The sequence below is a fragment of the Zonotrichia albicollis genome, chromosome 18 (assembly GCF_047830755.1).
Source record: "Zonotrichia albicollis isolate bZonAlb1 chromosome 18, bZonAlb1.hap1, whole genome shotgun sequence".
Taxonomy (NCBI): Eukaryota; Metazoa; Chordata; class Aves; order Passeriformes; family Passerellidae; genus Zonotrichia; species Zonotrichia albicollis.
Genome location: NC_133836.1, coordinates 10,996,576 through 11,022,938, shown reverse-complemented (window position 1 = coordinate 11,022,938; position 26,363 = coordinate 10,996,576). Strand labels below are relative to the sequence as shown.

The 26,363-nt window shown below is 42.5% G+C and overlaps 3 protein-coding genes across 13 annotated transcripts in view; 2 read left to right on the top strand and 1 right to left on the bottom strand.

The window, feature by feature from the left end:
• PRR14L (proline rich 14 like) overlaps positions 1-8,249 on the top strand; it is a 20,155-nt gene extending 11,906 nt beyond the window's left edge. For both annotated transcript variants that reach the window (XM_074554458.1, XM_074554457.1), the window contains exons 5-9: positions 1,029-1,097; positions 1,861-2,029; positions 2,289-2,395; positions 3,933-4,004; positions 4,634-8,249. In XM_074554458.1, coding sequence (XP_074410559.1) covers positions 1,029-1,097; positions 1,861-2,000 — 209 coding nt within the window. In that variant the 3' untranslated portion in view covers positions 2,001-2,029; positions 2,289-2,395; positions 3,933-4,004; positions 4,634-8,249. The remainder of the gene's footprint in view (positions 1-1,028; positions 1,098-1,860; positions 2,030-2,288; positions 2,396-3,932; positions 4,005-4,633) is intronic.
• On the bottom strand, positions 5,620-22,639 carry LOC102061345 (serotransferrin-2). Of its 10 annotated transcripts, none has more exons than XM_074554475.1 (19): positions 22,580-22,639; positions 19,862-19,961; positions 18,681-18,814; positions 17,061-17,224; positions 16,605-16,704; positions 16,033-16,209; positions 15,700-15,862; positions 15,529-15,593; positions 14,763-14,920; positions 14,093-14,279; positions 13,802-13,950; positions 13,503-13,593; positions 13,129-13,197; positions 12,731-12,913; positions 12,302-12,458; positions 11,539-11,621; positions 10,531-10,724; positions 10,019-10,205; positions 5,620-9,731 (listed from the first exon to the last, which is right to left on the bottom strand). In XM_074554475.1, exons 3-19 carry the CDS (start codon positions 18,730-18,732, stop codon positions 9,682-9,684), a joined length of 2,229 nt encoding a protein of 742 aa, XP_074410576.1. In that variant the 5' UTR covers positions 18,733-18,814; positions 19,862-19,961; positions 22,580-22,639; the 3' UTR covers positions 5,620-9,681. The 10 variants fall into 10 exon arrangements, with proteins under 10 accessions (XP_074410576.1, XP_074410574.1, XP_005493436.2 ...); XM_074554473.1 differs by having other exon boundaries at positions 22,500-22,637; XM_005493379.4 differs by having other exon boundaries at positions 10,540-10,724; positions 22,500-22,637.
• The window catches only part of PISD (phosphatidylserine decarboxylase), a 23,234-nt gene continuing 19,497 nt past the window's right edge, over positions 22,627-26,363 (top strand). The window contains exons 1-2 of the mRNA XM_026797091.2: positions 22,627-22,765; positions 25,728-25,822. Of these exons, the coding sequence (XP_026652892.2) occupies positions 22,740-22,765; positions 25,728-25,822 (121 nt within the window). The 5' untranslated portion in view covers positions 22,627-22,739. The remainder of the gene's footprint in view (positions 22,766-25,727; positions 25,823-26,363) is intronic.

Below are 26,363 nucleotides of genomic sequence, written 5' to 3'. Positions count from 1 at the left end.
ATTTTTTTCTAATTAATGCTTATTTGAATTAAAAATTTCTAAAGTGATTTTCTTCTGTGCTTATAATTTTGTATTATTATTGCATAAAACAATAAGCTCTGTCTCTGACAGAGAGGGCTCTGCTGCACTGTGGATACAGATTCCAGTAACATTGGAATAATGAGTGGAATGTTGAAACAAAATGTTACAGTTCTGACATAAGTGATGAACACAATAAGTGGGGTTTTCTCACCTCTTTATGTGCAGTTGGACTTCCCTGTGCTTCCAGCATGGCTGGTTTTCATTTCCTTGGTAGAACTCCATCTTTGCTTTAGAACAGTGAAGTGCATTTCACTGCTGGTTAGAGAGAACAGCAAATACAAGATTTGCTGTTGAATGTAATAAAAGCTGTCCTGAGTGATTTCCTGCTGTTAACAATTTGGGCACAAAAGTAAAGCTTAATATCAAAGGACTTAGAGCTGCTGTGCTGACTTTTATGCCATAGAATTCTGGTCATTACCAACCCTTATGGAAAGGCCTTTGGTTATTCCAATCACGTGAGGGTACTGTGGGAGTTAGAGACAACAGGGAGTTAATTTAATGGAAGTTCTTCCTTTTACCTGTTACTGTTGCCATTATGCACTGTTTTCTTTAGTAACCAAGTTCCTTCAAGGTTTTTGGTTCCTTAAATTGTAACAACTTGAAGTTTTGAATTAGAAAAATAGACTTTCATAGAAAGCATGACAATTTTCAGACTTTAAATAATTATGACTTTTAATATTACTGTCTCATTCCCTTTCTGTGCCTTTATTTCCTTTTCTCATTACTACCATTTTTAAATGAAAGCAGGACAGTTTCCCTAACAATGAAATTTAGTTCCCTAAACAGATGTGGCTTTCTTTTGTATCATTTTAGTCTTTCATTCTCATTCCTGATATGAGCATCTTGTCTTACAATCCAGTTTATACTAATAATTTTTCCTTCATCTTTTTATAGTGTAGCCCTAATTTCTGCCTTGTTTTGTTTTTTTTCATTCCTCTTTGACCCAGCTGTGCCATGTTACCACACTCAGCTGTGCAGAGTATGGGAGCACTGCAGCCTGCAGGCCATGCAATCCAGTGAGTATCTGGGGTGTTGGTATTTACTCTGAGTAGTGGGATCATAACCTTCCTCAGAAAGCCATTGTAATGTCATTTTGGCTTTCAGCTTTTGGCAGTTCACTGCCAGAACAGCTTTCTGGTTAGGAAGTGGGTGAGGTAAGCTGACTGGGTGATGTAATGGAGGAGTGGAGGGGCAGTTATGCAAACACCACACAGAACATTGGACAGAACAGTTCTGTTACTTTTAACCGTGTTGTGCCACTTCTTATGCAATGAATATGTGAGACTGTAGAAGTTTGACTCTTTACTTGGATAGAAGTCCTTTCTGCCTTAGCATCTGGATGATAGGTGCTGAAACTTCCTTCTGTTCCTTCTAAGTGCAGGGATGGCAGGTATCACAGCCATATTTTATCTGTAAACAAAAAGTAGGATTAATAGTTGTGTCAAAGAAATTTGCTGGCAGAAAAGGAGGATTGATCCCCTTCTGTCAGTTCATATATAGAGCTGTGTACTGTTTAGCTGTATGCAAAGGAAAAGAGTGGGTTTTAAATGACATGTTCAAATACTCTGGCAGTTTAGGTGGTGTCAGGATCAATGTGGGATGCAGCAGGTTTGGGTGTATGTGTGTGCCAGACTTCATTCACTTGGGCCATTTCTGTGAAATGTGTTGGGGTTTTGTGCCCATATTGCAATTCAGGAACATCTCCTGAGAGCATGGAATGCTGTTGCATTATCACTTGGTGATCAATCTACACTCATGTTCCCCTTTTCTCTGTTACAGTCTGGAAACTTCATTCCCTCCTCCATCCCCAAAGCCTCACACACTTCCAGAGCCATTGCCATCTCCCCCCAGGCTTTCAGCATCCAAGCTCCACATCCCTGCCCTTGATGAAGCAGATGCTTCTGTTCCAGCCTGTCTGAGATCCCAAGATGACACAGAACTGAAAAAAGTGAGTTCATTTTATATTTTAGACCTCTCAGACTCTTGGTTCTCCAGAAGCTGAAGCTGCTGCTGGGTGTTATCAAGTGACTGTTAAAGATGAGGAGAGAAAACAGAGTGCGGGTCCTACTCTGTGCTGCTGCAGAGAAAGAAGGTGGCAAACCAGAGAGGAATATATAGATAATGTATATTCAGAATAAAAGGGAATTCTGTTGACTAGTATGGTTTTAATTTCTTTGTTTTTAACTTTTCCATCTTTCTTTCTTAAGACTGAGCCAGAAAAGAGGCCAAAGAAAGTCTCACAGATCCGAATCAGGAAAACTGTTCCTAAGCCAGACCCTAACCTTACTCCAATGGGACTGCCCAAACCAAAAAGGTGAGCAGTGCCTCTGAAATGGACTCAAAGCATTTGAGTGTCATCATTTCAATAAATGCTTCTCTTACCCCTGCTATTTTATACAGCCCCAGTTGAGTTACATCTGATGTTTATTTCCTTTACAAGAAATGATTGACACAGCTCTATCAACTGGATCAAAACTGCTGACTGGAGTTTAGGCAAAATGTGAAAATGCAAGCTGCAATGCAGTCATTTTTCTAAAGAAGAAAGAAGTTTTATTGATAAAGGGAAAATCAGTCAACCTGCAGTGCAGAGTGATGTGGGATCTCAGCACCTCAGGACTGAGGTGTCACCGAGACCACCCTTGGGGGGCTCGGGAGTCCTGGAATGTTCCAGAAGTGTCTGGTGGCTGGACTTTGATCCTACACAGGAGACGACACCTGTATGAGGACAGGAGGGTTTCACCGGGGTGAATGGTGAAGGGATCAGTTAATTAGAGAGTGAGACACAGGGTTTAGGATTTCTGTACAGGGGGGTTTAGAGAAGTAAGATGGAGGAATTGGGGCGTGTCCTGTCCTTCTTCTTCTTCTTCTCCTCCATCTTCTGTGGTGATGGTGGCACTTTGGGATTGGTCATTACTGAAAGTGCACCGGACAATAAGAATAAAAAGGATTGGGGAAAAATGATAAATATTGTACACGTAACTATGGGTATAAAGATAGGTGACTGTCCGGAGGGCAGCACAGTGTGCTCATGGCTGGCTGCTGAGCAGAGCTCTGTCAGGCCAAAAGAAAATCTTTTAGATAAACAATTAATAAACACCGAGACCGAAAGAAGAACTGAAGCCTCTTCTCGTCCTTTGAAACGCGGGCTGCCCCAAGGCCACCCCGGGCCTTTCCAGGCCCTTCAAACAGCCGAAACCGGGCAGAGTGAGATGAAGTGATCTGTTAGGAAGTTCTGTTGATGCAAATTGTGTTGGAGTTTTTTACAGTTTGTTTGGGGTATGATCTTAGGGAAGCAGTAGCTCAGTGAAAGTGTGGGGAATCACAGAGCCAGATGCTGCTCAAGCTTTCCAGTCAATCATCCAGTGTGCCTGGTACTCATACTGCTCAGGTTAGTCTTATTTCATCTGGGGTGACTTCTGGCCTAAACACAGGCACCACCTTTGACAAAGGGATGCATTTCTTCAGAGATCAGCTTGGTAACTGTCCATAACTAAAATCAGTCTCAAGAGATGAAATATTAATCTGTTAAACTGTAAGACTTCTCAGCTTTCACAAAAAGGTGAAGGGCATTTCCCCTTTTGAGCATCATCATTATTTCAAAGCATCACAGAATGCTGATCTCTGCAGAAAGGGCAAGTCTTGATACCAACCTTATAAAACACTATGAAATTATGTACTTAATGAGCTCATTTTTCATTCCAACTGGCCCCCAGTTAGTTAAAGCATAATTAGTTAGCATTTAATTTAGGCACAGAATGCAAACAGTACTTGTTTCTTGTAAATCTGCTTGCTGTGAAGAGAGATTGTTACGAGATTCTTCCTTCTAGATTGATTTGTCATTACTTTTTCAGGCTTAAGAAGAAAGAATTTAGTTTAGAAGAAATTTACACAAACAAGAACTATAAGTCCCCTCCTCCTGCCAGGTTGGTTCTCCTTCCAAAATGTAAATTATTAGGGGGTGGGGGGAGATGAAAGGTGTATGAAAAATGAGAGGGAGATAAATTCTTAAAATTGGTCTAGTTTAAACTGCTAGAGAAAGTTCATTTGAAAATAGTATCTTTTACAGTTTGGATTTTTAAAAGTGAAATAGAATATGAACTAAGAATTTGCAGCTGGTTAAGTATGGATTCTTATATATTTTTTCACTTATCCATTTATTCCAGTCTCCATCAAAGTACAGTACTTACTTTCCAAAATTCAAAGGGAATTACATGTTCTTTAAAATACTAACAATAACAGCCTGTCATCAAATGCTCAAACTTATTTATTTATTCTGTAAAATTAAGATTCTATAATTGTGCTTTAGAACTGAAATACAAAGAGATTGTACCCAAATGTCTGTGCAGCAATAACTGAGCTGGCAGTGATGTGCATTGTAAGAGATGTAAGGTACAGATAACATTACAAGAGGTGGGGAGGGGCTGTAAATATAAAATATAAAAGTTAAAGTGTGTTTACCTGGGTTATGAAATCCAGTAAGGTGGATTATGAAAGTCAGTAAGGTGGCTGCTGCTAAGGTTTTCATGATTTTTGTTCCTTTTTTTTTTACCAGGAGCTTGGAAACAATCTTTGAGGAGCCCAAGGAGAAGAATGGCCACTTGATCTCTGTCAGCCAGCAAAAGAGAAAGCGCATTCTGGAGTTTCAGGACTTTACCCTTCCCCGGAAAAGGAAGACACGAGGCAAAGTCAAAGCAGTGGGGAGCTTCACCCGGGCAAAAAGAGCTGCACTGCAGAGTGCAGAGTTAGATGTGCTTCTGAGTCAGAAGCTGATGGACCTTGAAGCCTTTTTTGCAGAGGAGGTTGAGCAGGAGCAGCCCTCCAGCACCTGAGGGAGCCACTTAGCTGGAATGGTCCCGTCAGCTTCTTTAGTAGTTTTTTTATGGGAGAAGTCTACTGACTTCTCCATACCCCACTCTGCCACTGCTCTAACATCTGAGAATCAAGTTTTTGCCTGGGACCCTCTTTAAGGTGCTATTTTTTTTTTAAATGCTGTTGGAGGGATTCTTTTAAGTCCCTGTTTGAGTGTAGCACAGCCACGTGAAATTTACCCTTCCTTTCTCAACCTCTGGAAATTACTGCTTATATTTAATTAGTTATGTTTATATATCTTTTGGGGGTAGAGTAGCAGTGTCAGGGAGGAGGTAGTGCACCTTCAGTGATGCTAGAACTCTGTACTCCAGATCATTTGCACATTTGAGTCTGCTGTTGTTACTGCAATGGCTATTTTTAACAAGCTGACAAAAGAGATATGGTGTTTGATAAAGAAGAATTCTAGCAAACACATTCTTGATAAACCACTAACCTTTTGAGAATTAAAAGTAGATGTCTAGGTTTTCATTCAATTGTTTCTTCCTTCTGTTAACTTAGAAGGTTCCTTCTAAGTATCTTTGCCCTTCCTGGCTCCAGGCAGCAGAAGCCCCACATAATTAAGACATTAAATAACTTGCACTTTGTATATGCTGCTTTTAACACAATTCAACTCAAAAAAGGTCATGTTTTAAGGAAAAATGGTGCCCAGTACTATTTTTTCCCAAATAGAATATTTTTTTACTTACTTGGCTGATGCCAACTTGTTCTCCAGAGGAAAAGGTAATTGGTCCATGAGGGTGTTAAGCTGCAGGATACATAGGCAGAGATTTTTATTTAACTGAGCTGAGCTGCTGCATGCAGGGAAGACCAGCAAAATCTTTGATACTTATTTTAAAGTTATTTTAATTCCATTCATACTAACTTGATTTTAATGTCAACAAGAAGGGTTTGGGGTTTTTATTACCATTTTAGATTTACAGTTCCTGTAGCTCATAATTAAATACTCTCTGTACAGCACTGTTGTAGATAATAGCCAGTGCTGTACAAAGAGCCTCTGAGTATGTGGACATTGTTTTTATTGTGTAAGGCCATTTGTAATTATCTGATGCAGCACTGGGCAATTTCTCAGCTCTACCTTTGGAAGGAAGAGAGCTCCCTTCTGGCATAACTTCTGTTAAACTTCACTGGAAGCATAAATCCAATGCTAGCTGCTGTTCAGGTAATTTCTGTCCCTTAGTGCCTAGAGAAGTTATTCAGGCAAAGCTGTTGTTGCTGGGATGCTCAAATTTAATTAGTCTGTTCTTTCTTTCACTTGTCACTTGAACTTGCACTTTCTTATTTATCTACCCATATAATAGAGTTTCGATTTACCTTCAAATTGAGCAAATATCTAATGGGTGGGTATTTTTTATAAAGTCCCAATAAATGCAGGACTGCAAATACCATCATTATCTTCTGTTGCTCTACCACTTCTGTTACTGACCAAACAGAAAACTAAATGTTAACAAGCAATCTGTTGAATTGCAGAGCTTTGAGAGTAGAGAAATGGAAGAGAATTATTACACTGTGTGTGCCTGAATCTTGAAAGAAATCTAATCTGGGTTTGTTTTGCTCCCAGCTTATGTGCTGGGATTTGTAGAAGTTTATATTCTTGTTTTGAAGGCTAGTTATCTTTAATCAGGAAGACTGAAGAAAAGAGAGGAGTGCACACTTAGAGTAGTAGTGTTTGGAGTTTGAGGATAAAATAACAAGGCAAACTTTGAACATATTGACATAGTATTTTTCTGGTTAACTTACTGGGCTGTTGTAGAACATTCTAATTGATTCTCTTTATTTTTGTAAAAAGAAATCCCTAAAAAACAAAGATCAATTGCCTCCTAAAAAATGTTTGAAAATTTCCCTATGTTGGCTTATTAGCCCAATTATTGACTAGTTGGAAGTGGTAGCAAGAGTGAGAGATATATTTTTATGGATTTGTGCTATAGAATGGGAATGTTACAGAGCATTCATTCACCTTCTATTAATATGGGAGGCTTCCAGTGACCAATTAAGCTGTAAGTAATTAAGCTTACTGGGGCTTTCAAGGAAATAGATTGGGGTGGGGGGGAAAGAGACTTGGGTCCAGGAGAAGTTCAGACTCCAATGTGCTTCAAAACATGGAATGTGTTGAACCTTTTCCTTTGGGTTGTGTTGGGTTTTGTTTAGGGTGGGGTTTTTTTACTTTCTTCCCTGTTCTCTCTTGTTTCTGATTGCATTGAAATAAGATTTATGAACTTTTTTTCCTACAAACTACAGTGGAGAGAGCAGAGCAAAAAAAAACACTCAAATACTCTTCAGTTTACAGAAATTGGGGGAGTTACAAAATGATGTTGCAGTTGTTTAGCTTCTCCCTGACCTCAGTTTGTGGAAACCCAAACACACAGCATTATTCTCTTTCAGTTTAGTGTTTGTATGACAATGTAAGCTAGTGGAGACCAAGCATCTCTTCCCCTCCCCAGCATACAGGTGTCAGTCCTGCTTATGCACTTTTTTGTTTTTTCCTTTCCCACCTCTGTTTCTGTTTACAGCACTCATGGAACAGCCCTGTTCCTTGTGGCTGCTGCTTGTACACTGGGAGTGGTGACTGGGTAAAAGCTGGGCAGTTCCACTCTGAGCTGCTTCTGGCACAGCTAATTAAAAGTAAAAAGTGTAGAGAATTCATTTTTGGGGTCATGCATACATCTCTAGCAGAAGGATGTGTACACTTGCCTTTTCATTAAGTGGACCCACTCCAGTGGGGATGTTTTTGTGTCACCATGGAAAGTACATCACAAACTGATGGCCAGAACAGCTTGAGAAGGATTGCAAGGCTTTTGCCATGTCCTGTCTCTTAGTAGAGCCAAGCAGCTCTTTGCTAAATTTGCTGATTGTCAGAGATAGAAGGATCACTTTCAAAAAAAAAAAAGAAAAGAAAAAAAAAAACATTGTTTTCATCATGCTATGACTAGAGCAGCTAAGGCTCCTTAATGTATGTACAGCATTTGCCTGCCTGGCTTGTGTCTGCATACATTTGAGTTCCTGTGCTTGCTGGATCTGAGTTCCTGCAAGCAGTTCCTATTCATTGTATTTTATTTCAGGTGGGCCTTTGTTATATCATGTTCCAGGTGCTTTTCTAGAATATGGATAGTAACTGTGGATTACAAGTCTGTATGATGCTATCAAGGTAACAAATAGCTCACTGAGAATTTGTACATTTGTGCCATTAGCCTCCATCATGCTCTTGGCATTTGGTTTCTGTTCAATATTGTGTGAATCTAAAATTTTACTGTTTCTTTTGTGTGTGTTTTTAATTTATGGAAATAAATTTTTCTGAGAACTTTTCAGGTTTTTAAGGCCTTTAGGCTTGTATGGGTAAATATGCATGATAATGTCTTACATGCAGGGGGGAAAGGTGAAATCTCCAAAGGGATCAGCACTGCTGGGTAACAGGGAGTGCTGTTATTGAGACACAGAGCTGCAGTTCTGGTGCTCCTTCATCCCAGCCTGGCAGATATTAGGCATGATCTCAGCTGCTGTTCAGAATACTGAGGCAGCATCCATCTCTTGAGAAAGCAGAGTAGCAGGAGCACAAACAGCTCCTGCTCAGCTCAGAGCTGGGATTTGAGGCTGAGGCTGGTTCATGTACCCCAGGGCTGCACCACAGGATCACCCACAAGGCCCAGGAAGCATTGGTTATGTTTGTGTCTGAAAACAACATCTCTGCCCTCCCAACCCATAAAATCTTGTGTATAACCCAGATTTTTCATTTATCCCTGGTCAGCTGCAGGCTGCTGTTGGCAAAGCAAGGCTGCCAGCTGCTTTTCTTCACTGTGTTCTCAGAACTGCCTTGTCCCAAGTGCAGTGTCCCACGGGCCCCACAGATGGCAGGGAAGCTCCAGGAAAGAAAGGCAGGAACACCTGAGAGGCCCAAACCAGCATCCTGCTCTGTCCCTGCTCCCTCAGGGCTGCAAATGCAGCTGAGGATTTGGCTCTGTTACCATTCTGGGACAAGACAGGACACAGATGATGAACAGATGATTTCTGTTCAAAGGGCTTCATATCCTGTTCAGGCAGTTTCTGCTTGTAAAACTTGTACTGTTTAATTGATAGAGAGTATTTTGACATTTCAGAGAATCTCAAATTCAAAGTGTCAATATAAAGTAATGGTTGGAGGTCTTGACAAAGAGGAATATCCACTGCTGCAAGCATCCAGTTCTGCTGGCTATTAAATGTCTTAATACATTTATTTGTGAGAAAAATGTTTTGATTTACTACTAAAAAACCACTGGTTAAAGAAGAAATATAGATGTGCATTCAGCAGGGGCTATCTAGCTGCAACCAAAATCACAGATACAGGAAGACAATATTGCAACTACCAAAATGTCAGTTGACTGGGGGTTTTGCATGGGAACTGTTTATGAGACAAACAAGGCAAAATGCTACCAACTAACCTGTGCCACTCCTACCAAGTCTGTATTTTAGTCCATGGTACTGGCCCTGCTCTTTCCACAATGCTGATCCTAGTTTTGTGCTGTTGGCTGTGCTGTTCCCCATGCTGCCATGCTCCAAAAAAGAAAAAGATAATATATGAGTAGTATTACATCATCATAAACATAAAATCTGCTGGAAAAAAAAACCACAAGGTGGTGTTCAGCATACATTTCTGGAGATGACTCCTTGCTGATTGCTTTGGACTGGCTGGATTTGCACATTTCCTTTGTTCTCAGCAGTGATGCTGATGTTTTGTGCCCTGCAAAGCCTCTGGATGAGCTGTCAGTTGGATGAGGATGCACAGATATCCTGTTTGCAGAAATCCAAGATGCCTACAAACCAGTAAGAAAGTACACACTTAGAGATGCTATCAGCTTCCAAAGTAGTAAGTTCTTCAGATGCTATTCATTAAAACAGCAGCATAGAGGTCAAATTCCCCTTCTGAATTGCAATTACCAAGTTAGTATCACAGAAATCTAACACAGGACTCCTTAGACCTTTGTTATGAACAGGATTAGGTAGAACATCTCCATGCTGTCTAAACAAAAGGGCCATAGCTGTGCACACAAGGCTGCCTGCTGCATTTCTCTCTAACTCTGAAGTAAGAACTGGACTTTACCTGCAGGTGTGCAATTAAACACTGATTCTGCCAGCTGAACAAAAGACTCTCCAAGGATCTCCTGATAGCTCAGGTGACTTGCATGAACAAGGTACTGAGTGGTGTCCTTGAAAAGCAGATCACTCTCACCATACTTCCATGACTGAAAGAGCTGGAATTCAGAATCCAGTTTGCTTCCCAGAGACTCCTGAACAGAAAAGGAATAAAAGTTTCACAGCTTGGATCATTAATAGCATTTTTATCTAGCACTGTTCTTATTAGTACAATAAGATGCAATACTGCAGTGCCTTATTTCTCAGCAAAAGTGTGGCCTTTGTAAAATGGGAACTTGGGAACTGGTGCCAAAATACCCCTTAAGAGAACCCAAATAACTATTTTCTCAATCTCCTAGGCACATTTTTAATTCTTTTGTATTGGATCTGAAGGCACTAGTATATAAAGCTTTCCATCTGGAAAGGGTTTTCAGCAGTTGAACATAACAAATGTTAACATGCCAAGCTGTTCCCTGTTACCTGTCCCACCTGAGATTTCAGCAGGAAGTCAGAGATTTTGGTGACAGTGACTGGGCGGGTCATGACAGTGCTGGGGGGCACCGGGCCCAGGTTACAGCCGGCCCATTCTGTGACAGCCGCGCGCGCTCCGTCCGCGCACAGGAGCTCAAAGTCGAGGGGGGAATAACCTCTAGCCCAGCCAGAGCTGCCCAGATCTGAAAAGAAAATGAAGTGAAAGGTAACCCTTTTGAAAAATTAAAGCAGAAGAGAGGGTGAATCTCAAAGAAAATGTTAAAACTTGGGAGGGAGAAGTTTAGTCAATGTGTTCAAAACAAACACAGTGTGCTATGTGGTCATTTCCTAGGAATGCATAAGGACCAGGGCAGTGTCTCCACTGAGGGCAGTGAACTGAAGCTGCACCTATCAACTAAAACAGAATCATACCCAGGCATATGAACAGCACATCATGTCTCACCTGCACCTGTAACCACATCTCTTTCTGGAAACAAAGGGATTCAGCCTACAGGCCCTTTGCTCCCCCAAACAAACTGCTAATTGCTGCAGGAATTCCTGTGGGTTTCCAGCCCCTTATACCTTCAGTTGATTTTAGAGAGATTCCTCTCTTAGAAAAGCCTCTTCTCTTACTGAAATTGCCTAAAATATAATTTTATTTTGCTTTAATGAGAGTTCCTTTTCTCCTTGACGCTAAGAAAACCATATTTTGGTTTGCCTTTTAAAGCTGTGAAATTTAAAGCTTCCAGAAATTTAGTGCAGTCTCCAAGGATGATTATCCCAACACACATCTTTGCACTGAGTGATTCTTCTTTCCTCTCTTACAGTATCTGAATGTTGAGCTTTACTGGAACACCTACATGCAGAAAGCTTCTAGCAATCTTCCATTTACAAACACAACTCCATGGACCTAGATTAAACCTGTACAGGCTGATCCTCACGAGTGATGGTTGCTTTGTGGGAAGTAACTGACATTAATGAACATTCTCAAAGGAAAAGAGAATATCTGCATCTCACCCTCTATGTTCTGGAGCAGGTTTGAGTGTTCCAGGAAAGCTACATCTCCAAAGCTTCTTCCACTGGGATTGCCAACTAGGCACCTAGTGCAAGGAAAAAAAAAAAGGGGATCAAAGACACCACTACATGGTGACTGACTTCTGGACAACTAAAATTGGAGCAGCTGGAAGTATCCCTCCCATCTCTAATCCCTTGCAATATGTCAGTGATCTCAGCATAGAGATTTGCTAAGACAATCCTTTTCATTCCTTACAGCAGCTTCCCAGTCAAAGCTGCTGCACAATGTGCACCTTCACCCATGCCTAGGCAGGAAAGAGAATGGAATTCAACTAAATACCTAATGTATATTTCATAGGAGTGCTTCCTTAAACTTTCATAGAAGTTTCACCTTGAACAGTCTTCTCTGCCTCTGTCTTCAACTATTTTTTTTTTAATTTCCACTCTATTTAATTATCTCCTATATGCTACACTGCCTCTTACCACAGCACCTCTGCTCTCTGGTCCTCTTTCATCCCTTCCCTTTAATGAGTCAGTACCAATGCTCTAAGCTGTACATGTTTGAAGCATTGCCTTGCTCTGGAAAAGGTTTAACAACCATTTTAAACCATCAGTCAGCTGAACATCCCATAGCAACTGCAACCAAAACAAAATACACACTAGCAAAGTTTATACAGACAGATGCTTAACAAATAGGGAAAAAATCTTCTAAAATCAGCAAAATAATAAGGAATTATGGCTGTTGCTCTGCATTTCTGACTCTCACCTGAGTGCTCCCATGTTGCCATAGTAACGTTCGTTGTGGCTCGCAGCACATCTGCTGGACACTCGAGCTCCTTCCACCTCCCCATCTCCAATGCACACCTTGCACAGGTTTCCATCTGCTCCTGGCATGCAGCCCTTCCAAAAGTAATTCTGATAAGCTGAGTAAAGAAAACTGAGATGAGATTAAGGCAAGGTGTTCCCAAGCCTCTTCACATATGGGAAAAGACAGGAAAGAAATTTCATCCTAACTAGCAAGAAGAGGGCTAAATAGTGTGACACATGTAAAACATGAGGAAAAGCTGCTTTAACACCCTCTGAACCTGTAGTCATCACTTGCTGGTTGGATTCTCATGGCCCTGTTTCTATTTTACTCACAAATTTAAGCCTCAGATTTTCATGGTCTAGTTAAGAGAGAAGCCAGAGCCCTTACCAGAGGCAATATCACAGTTCTCAGTGTCATTCTGCTGAGCTCGCACTGTGTGTCTGGACAGAAGTAACCACCCTGCAGGACTGTACAGGTGACTGTGGCAGGATCTCCTTCCCCTGAGGTTATGGATGTGAATCTGTTTGGCACTTTTCTTAGCTAGGGCAACAGCATAAACTGGTGGTAGTGCTGTGAAACAATGACAACAACCAGTTACCAAGGCAATTAAGTGTTCCACAAGGGTACAGCCCCCCTTCCCTCCCTCATCTTGTCACAGCATCTTCAGTTACAGTACAGGACCTGCTCTTTGTTTAGCCACACAGTTCTTGTCCTTGCACAGGAAATTCTATTCTAAACCAACACAAAAATAAACTCCTGCATAAACCCTAGCAAGTTTCTGTTACCTTTGTGCTTCAGATGAATTAGTTTCCCTGTTTTCTCCATGGTCTCAGCTGCTGGGGCACAATCTCCCCCTGGAAGGAGAGATAAACATTAAGGGTCTTGCAACTGCTGTCATTCCTTTTACATGGCAGCATTCCTTCAAAACCCTTGTGACCCTCTTCAGCCATGTCAGAATCTTTGTCCCTTTAACAGAAGGGATAAAATAAACAGACCAAATGCTAGAGCCAATTAGTGGAAGAGCTGGGAAGAGTATTTGGACATTTATACTGACTCCTGCTTCCATCACAAAACATCACAAACTGTGGAAATTAAACTATATTCTTAACGGTACTTTTTTTATTCCCTCTCTCCTTGATAAGGTCACTTGAGAACTCACCATAGCATTCTGCAGCTACAGGCACCAGTCCACATCTCCCTGCAATGTACACATGTGTTGCATCCAGGGTGACAGCATCAGCCTCACTACTCTGCCAACAGCATTAGAGAAAATAACAAAAACAGGATTTGCATGAATTATGTATCCAAGCAGCAGGATTTCTCCACTGGCTGAAAATTCCCCTGCATAAATTCCCTCTCATTCCCACTTATTCCTCAAGCTGGTTTTCCTCTCTTTAGTTCAGATAAGACATACATAGCCTGTGCAGTCTTACACCCTGAGCAGAAGGAGTTTCCTACCTTGATCATTTCAATGCATTTGGTCATGGAAGTTGCCTGGACACAGACCAAGGGGTCGGATTGGATGTTCAGTGCCCACTCCTCACATTTGTGAAGCTCAGCATCGCTGATGCAGCACCAGCGCACGACGCTGTTCTCCAAGGAGCTCCCTGAAATGGTAGCAGATCACATCACCAGTGCACCAATCTGTGACATGTTCAGGGGATTTTCAGATAAGTGCATTTGTGCCTGGAGGGAAAAATAATGTGGAAGGAGAACTTTCTCTTCCCTTTCCTTAGCTACAGTTCTCACCTTCATGGCCGAGTCCCTTAAGGAGAGCCACATAATCCAGACCAAGGACATAGGCAATCTCCAGCTGCTCCTCAAGAAGCTGCAGGTGCTGAGTGGCATCTCGGAAGAGCAGGTTCTTTCCCCCAAAGGGTGCTGAACTGAAGAGTTCAAATCTGGCTCTTTCCTTTCCTTTCTGCCCAAAGAGGCGCTAGGACAAGAACAACACTTTGAAATGGCAACAAATCTGCTCATTCTTCCAGCAACAGGCAGCCTCAGCCTTCCCTCCCTTTGTTTCACTGGTCAAGATATCAAATAATATTTATAAATTGAGAAAAAGACATGAAGAAAAGTGAGCCCTGCCTGAACCTATGAGTCTCCCTCAGCTACAAAAAAATTGAATCAACTTCCAAGGCAGGATGAACATCATTAGCCATTTTGCAGTTTGTGTGTTATAGCATCTTCCCCTTCTTTACTGATTTATTCTCAGCCTCCTACAGAAGAACTCTTTAGAAAAAAACAAAACCTTACACAAGCCAATGCAAGATCCTTCCCCCGAACAAACAATTTTTAGCTCTTTACTCACAGTAACTATGTATTTCTCAAAAAAAAAGGCAACCTGGATCATGATTGCCACACAAAGATGGAAGCAAAAACTGTGTCTGAATAGAGAGAGTTTATAATATTCACTCACTTGGATCATGCTCAGAAATTTGTTGGTGATTTTCTGGAAGTTGCTGCGGGTGACGATGCCACGGCCAGGCCCCTTGCCCAGGTTACAGGTGCTGTATTCAGTCAGCTCAGCTGTGGATCCATCAGCACACAGGAGTTCATATTCCTCTTTTTCTGACTCTGAAACAAGGAGACACTCATGAATTTCTGACCAGAGCCATGACTTGCCAGCAGGCACAGAGATGGAATAGAAAATGTTTTTCAGTGCAGGTTGCTAAAGGTTATGCAGGCAGCACGGTGTACCAAGCACACTTGGGAAAGTTGTCTTTGGTAAATACTTCTTATAACAAACAGAGAGACCTCAGCCAGAACTGCTCCAAAATACTCTTTAAGCTGTACCACTCTAAATACATTTATTTAAAAATACCTGCAAATACTGCTGCTAACCACCTTTGGTACAGAGCTCAACTGAGTTTAAAAGTACAAGGCAGGTGTACAGGAACTTCACAGTTATGCAGCTCAATATGCTGAATTTTAAAAGGAATCTTGTAACTCAGGCAAAGCAAATACTGACAGCTAATGAAATCTCCTGTGAGCAATCATTGCTCACTCACACTTTCCTGTTCTGTTTCTTTCTGAGTTGTGTGGAGAGCCAAGAAATACCCCTGAACTGCTTGCAGGGATTGAATTTTCCCTAGAAACAACAAAAATACAAGCAAATCCCTCAAACATCTACACAGGAAAGAGCACAGACAGGGATGAAAAGAAAACTGCATTTTTAAGATTACCTGTGGCACTCATAATTCTTAGATGATCTAAAAAGGCAACATCTGCCACACCATCCTTCAAGCACCTGCAGGAAGACAAATGCCATCCTATTAACATTTCACCTGGCTTTCCTACCCTATAAGTTCTTTTTCCCCCAAAAGTGAATTCAGGCCCAGAGTCCCAGAGCTCACCTGAAGGCTCCCTCAGAGTCATAGAAGGGTTCATTACTGCTTGTCTCACAGAAGTGGTTCCTGTCTCTGACATAGGATTTTTGTCCTTGGCAGAGAGCACACAACTGGGGAGCAGCAACACCAACCCCAGGGATGCAGCTTGCATTGAAATACTCACTAATTGCTGCAGGTGTAGGGAAAAACAAAACAAAACAAAACAAAACGAAAGAAAAACGTCAAATGGGAAAAAAATCAGAAAAGGAAAAAGGGCCATAACTAGTTCATCCTCCATCTGCTGGCATTTCAGTTACATTCACTGTGGCCAGAGGTAGCCCTATGGCTCCTATCACCTACCTTGGCTCAGAGGCTGGGACTCATCCCAGGAAAGAGAATTTCTTGCCAGGAGAAAGCCAAGGGGAATATTCCAGCCCGACGTCCACTTGGCTCCATTGTGGCAGCTGCGCACACCTCGCAGCCTCCGGACATCCAGAGCTCCTCGTTTGGCCACGGCCACAGCAAACACACAATTTCCTGCAATAGCACAAAATGTGTAAAAAAAGTCTCAATTCTGCAGCTTCCATCTCTGAAGAGGAGCTGAACTACTCCAGTGAACATGGCTAAAGAAGAAATTATCTTAGGGCTGTTCAATGTTGGTACTCGTGGCAGAACTTCACCATATACTGGCTACATGGCACCTGTCAAACAAGCAATGCAAGTTTGTCAGCACCACAGGCAGAAAGGCTACAGGGTACAAAACCCCACTGGTATTTTATTCATCATCATTAAATATTTTAGAAACAATTGTCAGCCACCTCCATATTCCTACAAAGTTAATAAAAAACATATTGACTTTTTTTTTCAAGAAATCTAGAGCCATTTATTACCAAATCAGAAGTACAGTTTATTCTTCAGCTTTCCCAGCCTACCTTGATCATAGATCTCTTTTGCCACCACTGCCAAACCATACAGCTTTACAGCAGAGTAAACATCTCCAGCATCCAAGGAGGCAGCATCTGCTTTATTTGCCTTTAAAACAACAGAAAAACCCTCAAAACAAGTGTGTTTACAAGGAAACAAACAGAAGGTTCAAGACCACAGTTTCTGCCTCAACAAATTATAATTTAGTAGCTTTCTTTTGCCTATGTATTTCCAAGCAGCTTTCACTATTTCTTGGAGATTGCAAAGACATTAGCTGGGGTAAAACAGTACATCCTGTGAGCAGTATGCTCACAGGATTTAATTCTTGCCTCTCAAGTGACTTTGTCATTTAAGCAGTTCAATTGTTTCAGTATCATTTTATTTTCCCATAGTTTCTGTTTACCAGTTACTTTTCCAAGAGGATTTGGACACAAAGTCAGTTTTTAAAGTCTCTGTGAACTCACCCTGATTTTATCAATGCAGTCATATGTATTGTGGGCTCTGATGCAAGAAATCCTGGTAAAGGAACTGGCAGGAGTGAGGGGCAGCACAGCTGTGAGCACTTTGGAGAGCTCAGCACACTTTCTTTGTTCCAGGTCAGACAGGGTGCACCATCGAAATTTCTTCCCTGTAGCATCATAAAAGAAGTCAAGATTTGTAGGATTTCATGAAAAACCCTCAGTTTAACACCTTATGGAAGAGAGAGGTTATTCTATTTTACTTAAATTCCCAAAAGCTTGATTGTGCTCACTCACACTCACACACTTAGAGGCACCCAGGAGATGTCCCCACGTGTGACCAAGGTCACTTTTTCCCAACATGAGGACAATATTTGATGCTGAATCTTTAATATGTCTCTTTGCTTCCTTTTGACTGAAAGCAACTAAACAGTTTTAGGCAGATTTTTCAAGAATCAGCAATTATTATGGCAAGAGCTTAAGCCACAAAATCTTCCTTGCTTCAACCTCAGCAAATTTTAAGGCTGCCACCCAAACTTTGGAGGAACCAAAGGTGAGGATGTGTTTATGGCTATGGCTGTTTTCCTGTTGGCATAGCAAGAGAAGGAATGGCACTTACACTGCAGGGTAACATCTTCCTGTTACCAGAGTGCAGATTTTCTCCTAAAAGTCAGCTGGGATGTGACTCTGTCAGAGCACAGACCTGCTAACCTTGATGTAAGCATGCATTCTCTGGGGTTTATCAGTTTTACTGCTGCCTTTGGTTATCAATACAGGCCATGCTTTTAGCCTTTGCTCTGCTGTTTCCTCTGGTGCTTTCACACACCAAAAAGATGCAATTAAAGGTGGAGATGAAGGTGAAACTTCCTTTTTCAGAAGGACTCGGAGGCTTGGTGGGTTTAAACCAACTATAAAGCTACATCTTAAAGGAATCCAGACATGCCAACAGAATTACCTCTTTTGCTTTAGGAAATTACTCCATCTTGTATTATTCCTCTGAAATTTATCATCATTTGCATCTCCAAGAAGATACTAGACATTTAAGGAGGAAAAAATGGGACTCTTGTACACAAAAATAGCATGCAGTTATGTAACTTGAGAGAATCTTAAGCCATGTAATGAAAACCAGGACTGAACACACAGAAAATGCCACAATATCTCTAACATTGTCATTTCCAGATGTTTAAGCATTTGACTCTCTGGAGAACTATTACTACTAGCAATGTGTACAATTAAATCATTGAAGTTTTTATTTCTGTGAGCATAGCATCAGACATTAGTCCTCCACTTGTTTTGGTGTTAGTTCAGCACAATTCCAAGAAGAACCAGCAGTGGTTTTAGAGGGGAGCAGCTGGAGGTCCCCTGCTTCATTCTGACACCATTAATTCAAAGGAAACACAACTATTCAAAGGAAACAAAGCCTCACTGAATTACTAAGTTCTGCATCAAGCTGCTTCAAAACTAAAAGGTCACCATCTGCCAATGATCAAACAGAAAAAATACAGGCACAGCTTTAACTGCAACTTCTTTCTTTGCACAGAGGAAAACAAAAGCAAAGCATTTATTAGTTTGAATGTCACCCACCCAGAGGCAACCCTTCTCTCTCCCTCTCTGCATCAGCCTTACCTGAAGCCAGCAAAGAGGTGATTAGGACAATTAAAATCAGTGCCTTCATCATTACAGCTGTTCAGCAAGGATCTTCTCTCTGCCCTGAGCTCTGCCTTCTCATACCAGGAATTCCACAGTGATTACCAAAGCTTCTGCAAGATAACAAGGGGGGTTTAGATATCAACGAGGATGAACCAAGACTTTAAAAAACAAACTGTCAGAGGATGGTATATCCTTGTAGCAAAGGAGAAAGGGACAGGGTCCCTTTCCTACCCACAGATGGAAAATATCCCTGCATTTTCTGCTCTATTTTTATCAGACACAGAAAGAAATGTAAGCCTCTGCTCTAAAAAGAAATAGAACTGCTGTTTCCAAAGGCACCCAAAGCCTTTGGGAGATGGGCAAGATTTACACCTAACTTACAAAAAAGATACCAAAATCTAAGTGAATTATCCAAACTACTGACCATATCTCTCTACAGAATACTGAAGGGTCCCTCTTACATTATTTTTTTCACCTGATAATGGCTTATCTCCTGAGTAATTTTAAACAAAAAGTAATCCTGTGCCTCCCTAAGAATTCAGAACAGACCTGGGACACTGTTGACTGTCCTGATTCTCTTCATTCCATCCCAGCCCAGTAATCTCATCCAAACTGCTTCATTCTCCTATTTTCTAATGCTTACCCTGAATTATTATTACCTCTTAATTACTCTACAGCAGCTATTAACATCATTAATTCTAGAGCAGAAAAAATACATTTATTTATATCTTCTATGGGAGAAAAAAATTATTTATGTATTATATATAAGCAGAAGTGTCTGATGATGTATAAAATATTGTGAATATGGTTTAATCTTTTCTGTTCAGGAAAGAATTAACTGTTCCAAGAGTTCTGGAGAAATAGAGTTTTTATCCTACTTTCTTTTCCTTCTTCACCTTACAGATCTCCCTGGTGCTTTGTTTACTTGATGTATTTTTGCAGATACATTTCCCAGATTTCTTCTGTTGCCTCATGTACCCTTCCCTAGTGATTCAGGCATCATTCCCCACTCACGTATTGCACATCCCTTGAGTTTCACAAGTTCCCTCTCCAGATCTGCAACATTTGCTGAGGTGTTGTTCCCCACCAATCTGATCACAGAAGGAGTTACACAGAACCACAGGATGGTTTGGGTTGGAAGGGACCTTAAAGCTCACCCTGTTCCATCCCCTGCCAAGGGCAGGGACACCTTCCACTAAATCAGGTTGCTCCAAGCCCCATCCAGCCTGAGGCATTCCTCATTTCTTCCTGCACTGCCTGGAACAGAGGTTAGACAGAGTTAAAGGGATGAAGTAGGTATTCATTAAAGGCCTTCAAAGGATACACCCTGGGCAGTGCAAGAGCCCAGCCGAGGCTACACCCAAGATGGACACAAGATGGACAAGCAGTCATGAGTTTTCACACTTTTATAAGTCCTGGTCTGAAGATGGAGGGAGAGGACCCAACTTTGTTGTTCAGCATCTGACTCGGTTTATTCACTCAATCAGTCACTTTTTATAACCGTGTTAATTAAGTTCATGCATATTGCAAACCCGAGCTCACAATAGGTCAGAGATAACACACCAACTCCTCCTTATGTTTCCAATACCAAGATTTGAGTTCTCAAAATTATTTTTGCTTTCCCAAAGCAGCCAAAGATAGAATATCTACTTGTTATGAGAGAGCTGCCTGAGAACTCTGGTATGCAAGGTTCTCAAGGCCTTCATGTTTGTCACTTTTACTTGTAATTAAAAACAACCTGAGAACTTCTGCTGTTTACAGAAACCGCCTGTGAGAATTTTATTCCTCACAGCGGCCTTCTAAGCCATTTCTGAAAAAATCTCCAACACTGGTCCATTTACATTTGGGGTTAACCGTCCAATTACAGCTTCAGGCTATGAAGTCTCATCCTCCCAGACTGCTTTCCTCAATTCTCCATTCTTTACAATTTATGGGCCTGAAGCTGCAACGGTGTCCTTGGTTCTCAGGCTGAACTAGGATTGTTTTGTCTGATTAAACTGTGAAGAGAAGTTGCTAACACTTTTTATGAAGTTCAGAGTTACACTGAGGCAGTACAGAATCTGGAAAATATGAAAGCTAAAACTTAAGGCATCACCTGAACAAACATTCTCAAGCCCCAAGGTCTCCAGTCTCTCATTTGTTGGAGGAGCTGTGGTATTAATCCCCTCTTTGACTTGGCTCAGGTGCACAGGCCTAGCACAGCTCAGTACCCTTAGGGAAGTTTTATCCCTCAGTGGGTGCAGTCTATACAATCTCACCAGATGTTAAAAAACCCCATAAATGTAATAACAGGACATATGATAAAAGTAATTTTAAATTAGTTACATGTCCACATATTTACTTTTAGTTCCAAGGAGAAAGATTAGATCAGGACAGATTATTAATCAGTTTAGCCTTGTGACAATTATTTTACACTATAAACAAGTGTATTACATTTAACTGCACCTTAACCTCTGAATCACTTCCCAGTCAATTGTGGGAAACTTGTCTGTCAGGCCCAGCAGTGGGGTGCTCTTACACTTCAAAGCTAATGGTTCTTGCAAGGCCTGTACCAAAGCACCTAAAAACACCAAATCCCACCTTCTTTGAGGTTTTACTTTGTGCCAATCCTACCATTATGTACGGGACATGTAAATCCCAACAATTTAGTCAGATAATATTATTACTGTTTAATGAGGTTTGTGTCTGGATTTCCCCTCAAATTTCACATATTTAGCAATGAAAGACTTTCCTGTACATGTTTAAGATACTTATACAGATATTACTACCTATAGTGATGTGAAAAAAAAGGCAGAATCACATGAAGGTGTTACAGACTTCATTTAGGCCTGGTCAGGAAAAAATACAAAGGTAAATCAGGAATTAAAATTGAATTAATCAGCTTGCCTGAGGACCATGTCCTAAAACACTAAGGATGTGGAAACACAGCCAGGACTCTTGAATTCTTTTCCTACTGATTCACCATATGAAACTACCCCTCTGTCACTGTCAGACAGGTAATTAGCTACTTCCCAGCAGTGTAGCATTTACTCATCTAGGGATGCATCTAAGAGAGTGGAAAACCAAATAACCTCTATAAAATTCACCCTGGGCAGCAGGCAGCCAGGCAACACCCAGGCAAAGGACACCAGAGGAGGAACAGATGTTACTGCACTACTCCACCAGACACCTCACTTGGAGGAACTGCATCGTGTCTGTCCTGTGTCCTCTCCCTAAAATCCCTGCCTTAATATTCCTGGTGATCCCACACCTGAGGCAAATACCTTACCTGTGTGTCAATAGCAGCGCTGAAAAGCAGCTGAACCCCACCTGCCTCATCCTGAACTTTCAGCAGCAGCGCCCTCCTCCCTCTGGCCACAGCCCCTTCATGAGGCACCTCCATCCACATAGCACACACCCTCAGGAGCCACCACCCCGTCTTCACTCTACATCCCCGGGAAAATGTCCCCACATCCCGTTCCCTCAGGGCCGGCCCTATCCCCACCCCACATGGCCTCAGCGACGGCCCTTTCCCCCGCACAAAGAGAACCTCCCTCCTCACAGATCAAACCCCCCTCTGAAGAACAGCCTCGCAGCCGTATTCCCATTCTGGGTCTCCCCTCAGAAATGAACCCCTCCCTACACGACACGTTCCCTCAGGAACAACCCCCTCACACACGCCATGCCGGGAGCGCCCGCCCCCTCACGGTCGCGGCCCCGCCCCTGGCCCCGTCCCCTCAGGGCCGGCCCTATCCCCAGTCCCCATCACCCCAGCGACGGCCCTTTCCCCCGCGCTAAGAGAACAGCCCTGCTCACAGATCAATCCCCCTCTGAAGAACAGCCTCGCAGCCGTATTCCCATTCCGAGTCTCCCCTCAGAAATGAACCCCTCCCTACACGGTGTGCTCCCTCAGGAATAACTCCCTCACACACGCCATGCCGGCAGCGCCCTCCCACTCACAGCCTCAGCCCCGCCCCTGGCCCCGCCCCCCGCGCTGTTCCCGCCCTCCCGCGCGGGACGCGGCAGAGGACGCGGCGGCGGCAGCGGCGTGGGAAGATGGCGGCGGCCGCGGCGCGGAGCAGGTACGGACACGGCGGGGCTGGGGCTGTCATCGTCATTGTCGCTGTCACTGTCACTGTCTGTCTGGCCCCGGCAGCCTTGTCTGACAGCCGGCACCCCGCGGGGGAGGAGGAGCCGGGCCGGGGGCCGCAGCCGCCCCTTTCTCGCCCCCCTCGTTCACTGACGTTTCCCTAGCGGGGTGAGTGCGGTTGTCTCTGCAGCCTTGGCCCTGCCCTTGGCATGGGTAGGGAGCCTTGCCCTCCTTCTCCAAGCTGGAAAGGAAGATAAGCGGTTCAGGTATTTTAAGAACGAGAAGCGTGTGGCCCTGTGCAGTTCTGACTGGGTTTGCAGTCCGTAGCTGTCGGAGTGGAAGTGCTGAGCAGCGGTCGGTGGATGGGGAGCAGCTGCAGCCCCTCGGGTTATGCGATCCGGGGCATGGCTGGGAGCAGGGGCACCTGGCCGGGCACCGAGACTCCTCTAGAGGAGATATCCTCTTACGGCTTGTGCTTTTCATAGCAACCAAACAGCTTAAGGAATGCTGCTTCTCGGCCACTGTTCCCTGTTCTTGGATAGAACACACAGTCCGCTTATTCCCCCTTCTCTCTCAAAACCTGGAGCAAACACCTTGTGCACAGTGTTCTGTTCTGTTACCTCCAGCCCCAGTGTTGTCCCTCGTCCAGAGATGGCTGAAGACACAGAGGGGCTGCAGCTAAAAGGAAATTTCTTGGCAGTTCCTTCTCCATCACCTCCAGTCAGGCGGGAGAGGGAGGGGGTCAGTACTCCAACTTGCATTTGTACCCACCCACGTCAGGCTGTCAGGAGCAGGGAAGGTGAGACTGGTTTTAGTTTTGTTGTCTTTGCCTGGCTTTAGGCAGGTTTCAGAGTAAGATGGAAACTGATTTTCCTGTGTTGGACACCAAAAGCGATTTTGGTAAGAGCTTAGGGTTAGGTGTTGTGTCCTTCGCTGTCTGAGGAGGTACCGAGTCCCAGTGCCCTGCCCTGCCTCAGCAGTGGGAGCAGCTCCTGGATGCTCCTGTGGAGCCAACACAACTCGTTCTGTTCTGACTGCATTTTTGTATACACTAATATGTAGGAAAGCTAATAAATGTCTCAAATACTAATGCTTTAGGCTGCAGTTAAGTTTTAACAATGTTTTCCATTACTTTTTTAGGATTTGAAGACTCTTCTGCTAAATTTAAGTCTGTTGCTAATTCGATTAGTTCTTTATTTCTTGACTCCCTTAGAAGTAGCCCAGAGGCTCCCAGCTTACTGATGAGCAAGTGCTCCTTTTATCCCAAGTGTTTTAATATGTTGTAAAACAGGCCTTGTAAGTGCACAAATTAGTGCAGGCCTGGTATGACCCAAAAGCATCAGGTGACCTCGTTGTTCATGACAAATCCCAACGTGTTGCTCTGTAGAACATACAGGTTCTGTATGTTCAGCACTTTTTCCGTCTTGTTGTGAAAATAACACCCTGGGAGATGATGCAGCAGTGGGGCACGTTTAGCATGTGGGTACAGGAATGTGGGGCTTGGGGAGGGAGGGTCTCTCCTGTCACATTTGGGTTAATGCAGGGATTTTAACAGAGACCATGAAGTGAAGGGCACAGTGAGATATTCTGACACTGTTGCAATAGGGATAAGAGAAAACTTTAGCTGTTGGTCATTGGCTGATATTAAAGCATAGTCACCAAGTGTGCTGACATAATGGTGTGACTTCTAGGTAAGAAATCTGTAGATTCTTCTTTGAAATAAAGGGATCATGCCTGTATGTAACTCAGTAGGCACCTGAAATTAAGTCTTTAAACTCTTAATAATCACTTCCTGAGGTTGAATGGCCCCAAATGATGCAATAGCTTGTAAGCTACTGAAGTAATTGTGTCCTCCATGTATCTGATGAGAGCAGATGAAAGGCCAGAGGGCAGATGAAGACATCCCAGCTGTGGCATTGCCTCCTGAGAGTCAGCAGGTTGCACAAAGATCTGGTTCTCCCTAAGGGTCTGAGCCTGTTGGGGTGGGACCTCTGCCCCTCTCCTCCCTGTGATCCTGTCTGACAGCAGGATGTTGCCAGGCTGCAGTCAAATAAATACTTGTTTAAACTTGCTTATTTACAGACTTGGAACAGTTCTTGTACAACTGGATGCCTTCTTGTCAGATTTATTATCAACATGAAATTAAATATTATTAAACACACAAAAAGCCCTGGGTGAACCCTTTCTCTATATTGGCCAGTTCCAAGTCTATTCTAGGGATTTTCAGAGGGGCAGAACCACTCTCACTGCAGTTCACCAGTGAACAGAGTGATAAGGTAAATTCTAAAGAAGAGCTGCTGTGCCTGGCAGCCTTTTTACTTTTTCAGCTACACGACTTGGTCTAATAAATGCCATTGCTTCTTCATAGAATCCAAAACTGCTCTATTGCACCCTTCCTCCTTCCCACGAGGATGGTAAGGTAAAACATGAACCAAATCCTGAGTGTCTCTCTAGACAGTTGCTGTTGTAGGAGGTTCTTAAATGACACAGTTGTAGCAGCCCAGTGGAAATGGAATAATCCCAAGTACTTAACAATAATTATAAAAGTTACCACTCTATTTGCATTTTAGAGCTCCAGACAGGCCAAGATACAGTACATGCTGATAACATAAATAAAGGACTATTGGCAAGATCAGCATCTACAATACTCAGGAAAGTATCACTGTTACAGCAGCCCAAGAGGAATATTTTGTTAAGAAAAAGAAAATACGAAGATGCATCTTTAAATAAATACCTGCAGGAGCAGTTGGATTGTTGGATTTTTCAAATTTTTCTTTAGGAAGGGAGTAGACCACAGGGGACTAGGCTCAGTGGAAATTTTATGATAACTTGAGTAGACTTTTCCCTCTGTTACTCAGCTGCTAAACATTAGATGGTCACTATGGTGAACTACTGAAATTTGCATTATTAAACATTTGTACTTCAGCAGCCACTTCTTGTTTGTTGTATTTCAGCTTGCTGTGCAGCTGTAACCTGCTGGTGCAGAGGAACCTGTGTGTTAGAGCTGGAGTCCTGTGGAAGCAGCCTCCTTCCAGGACATTCTTCAGTGGTAAGTGATGGGTTGTAGCTACAAGCTTCAAATTGTGTTTTCCACATATTAAAGGAAGTATATTTACCTTTTTCATAAGATTCATTATGAGCTGATGTTGTTTTGTTGCTTTCAAACTTTACAAAAGCACGTGAAACTTTTTCTAGTGAAGATGATTCCTGCATAGCAAATTAAAACCCATGAGTCATAGGTTTATTTTTTAATTAATTTCTGCACTTTAGTTAGTTTTCTCAGGAGTCTAGAGTCCAAAAATTATTTTTTAAAAACACAATATAATTTATCAGAAAGACATGTTCATGTTAGGACAGTGTTTTTACATTTTAAAAAACCCACTTGAATGAACTTGATGAGCAATAATTTGTGTACTTTCCACACCTACTGAAGTGACTGACTGGGAAAGGCAACATCAAACTTCTGCATATTTATAATATTCAAATATATTACCTGCTTTGTAGTGCTGCTCTTACCAGGTGTTCACCTTGAAAAGTCAGAGAGATTGAGATTTCAGCAGTTTAACAGCTCTATAAGAATAAAAAGGTAT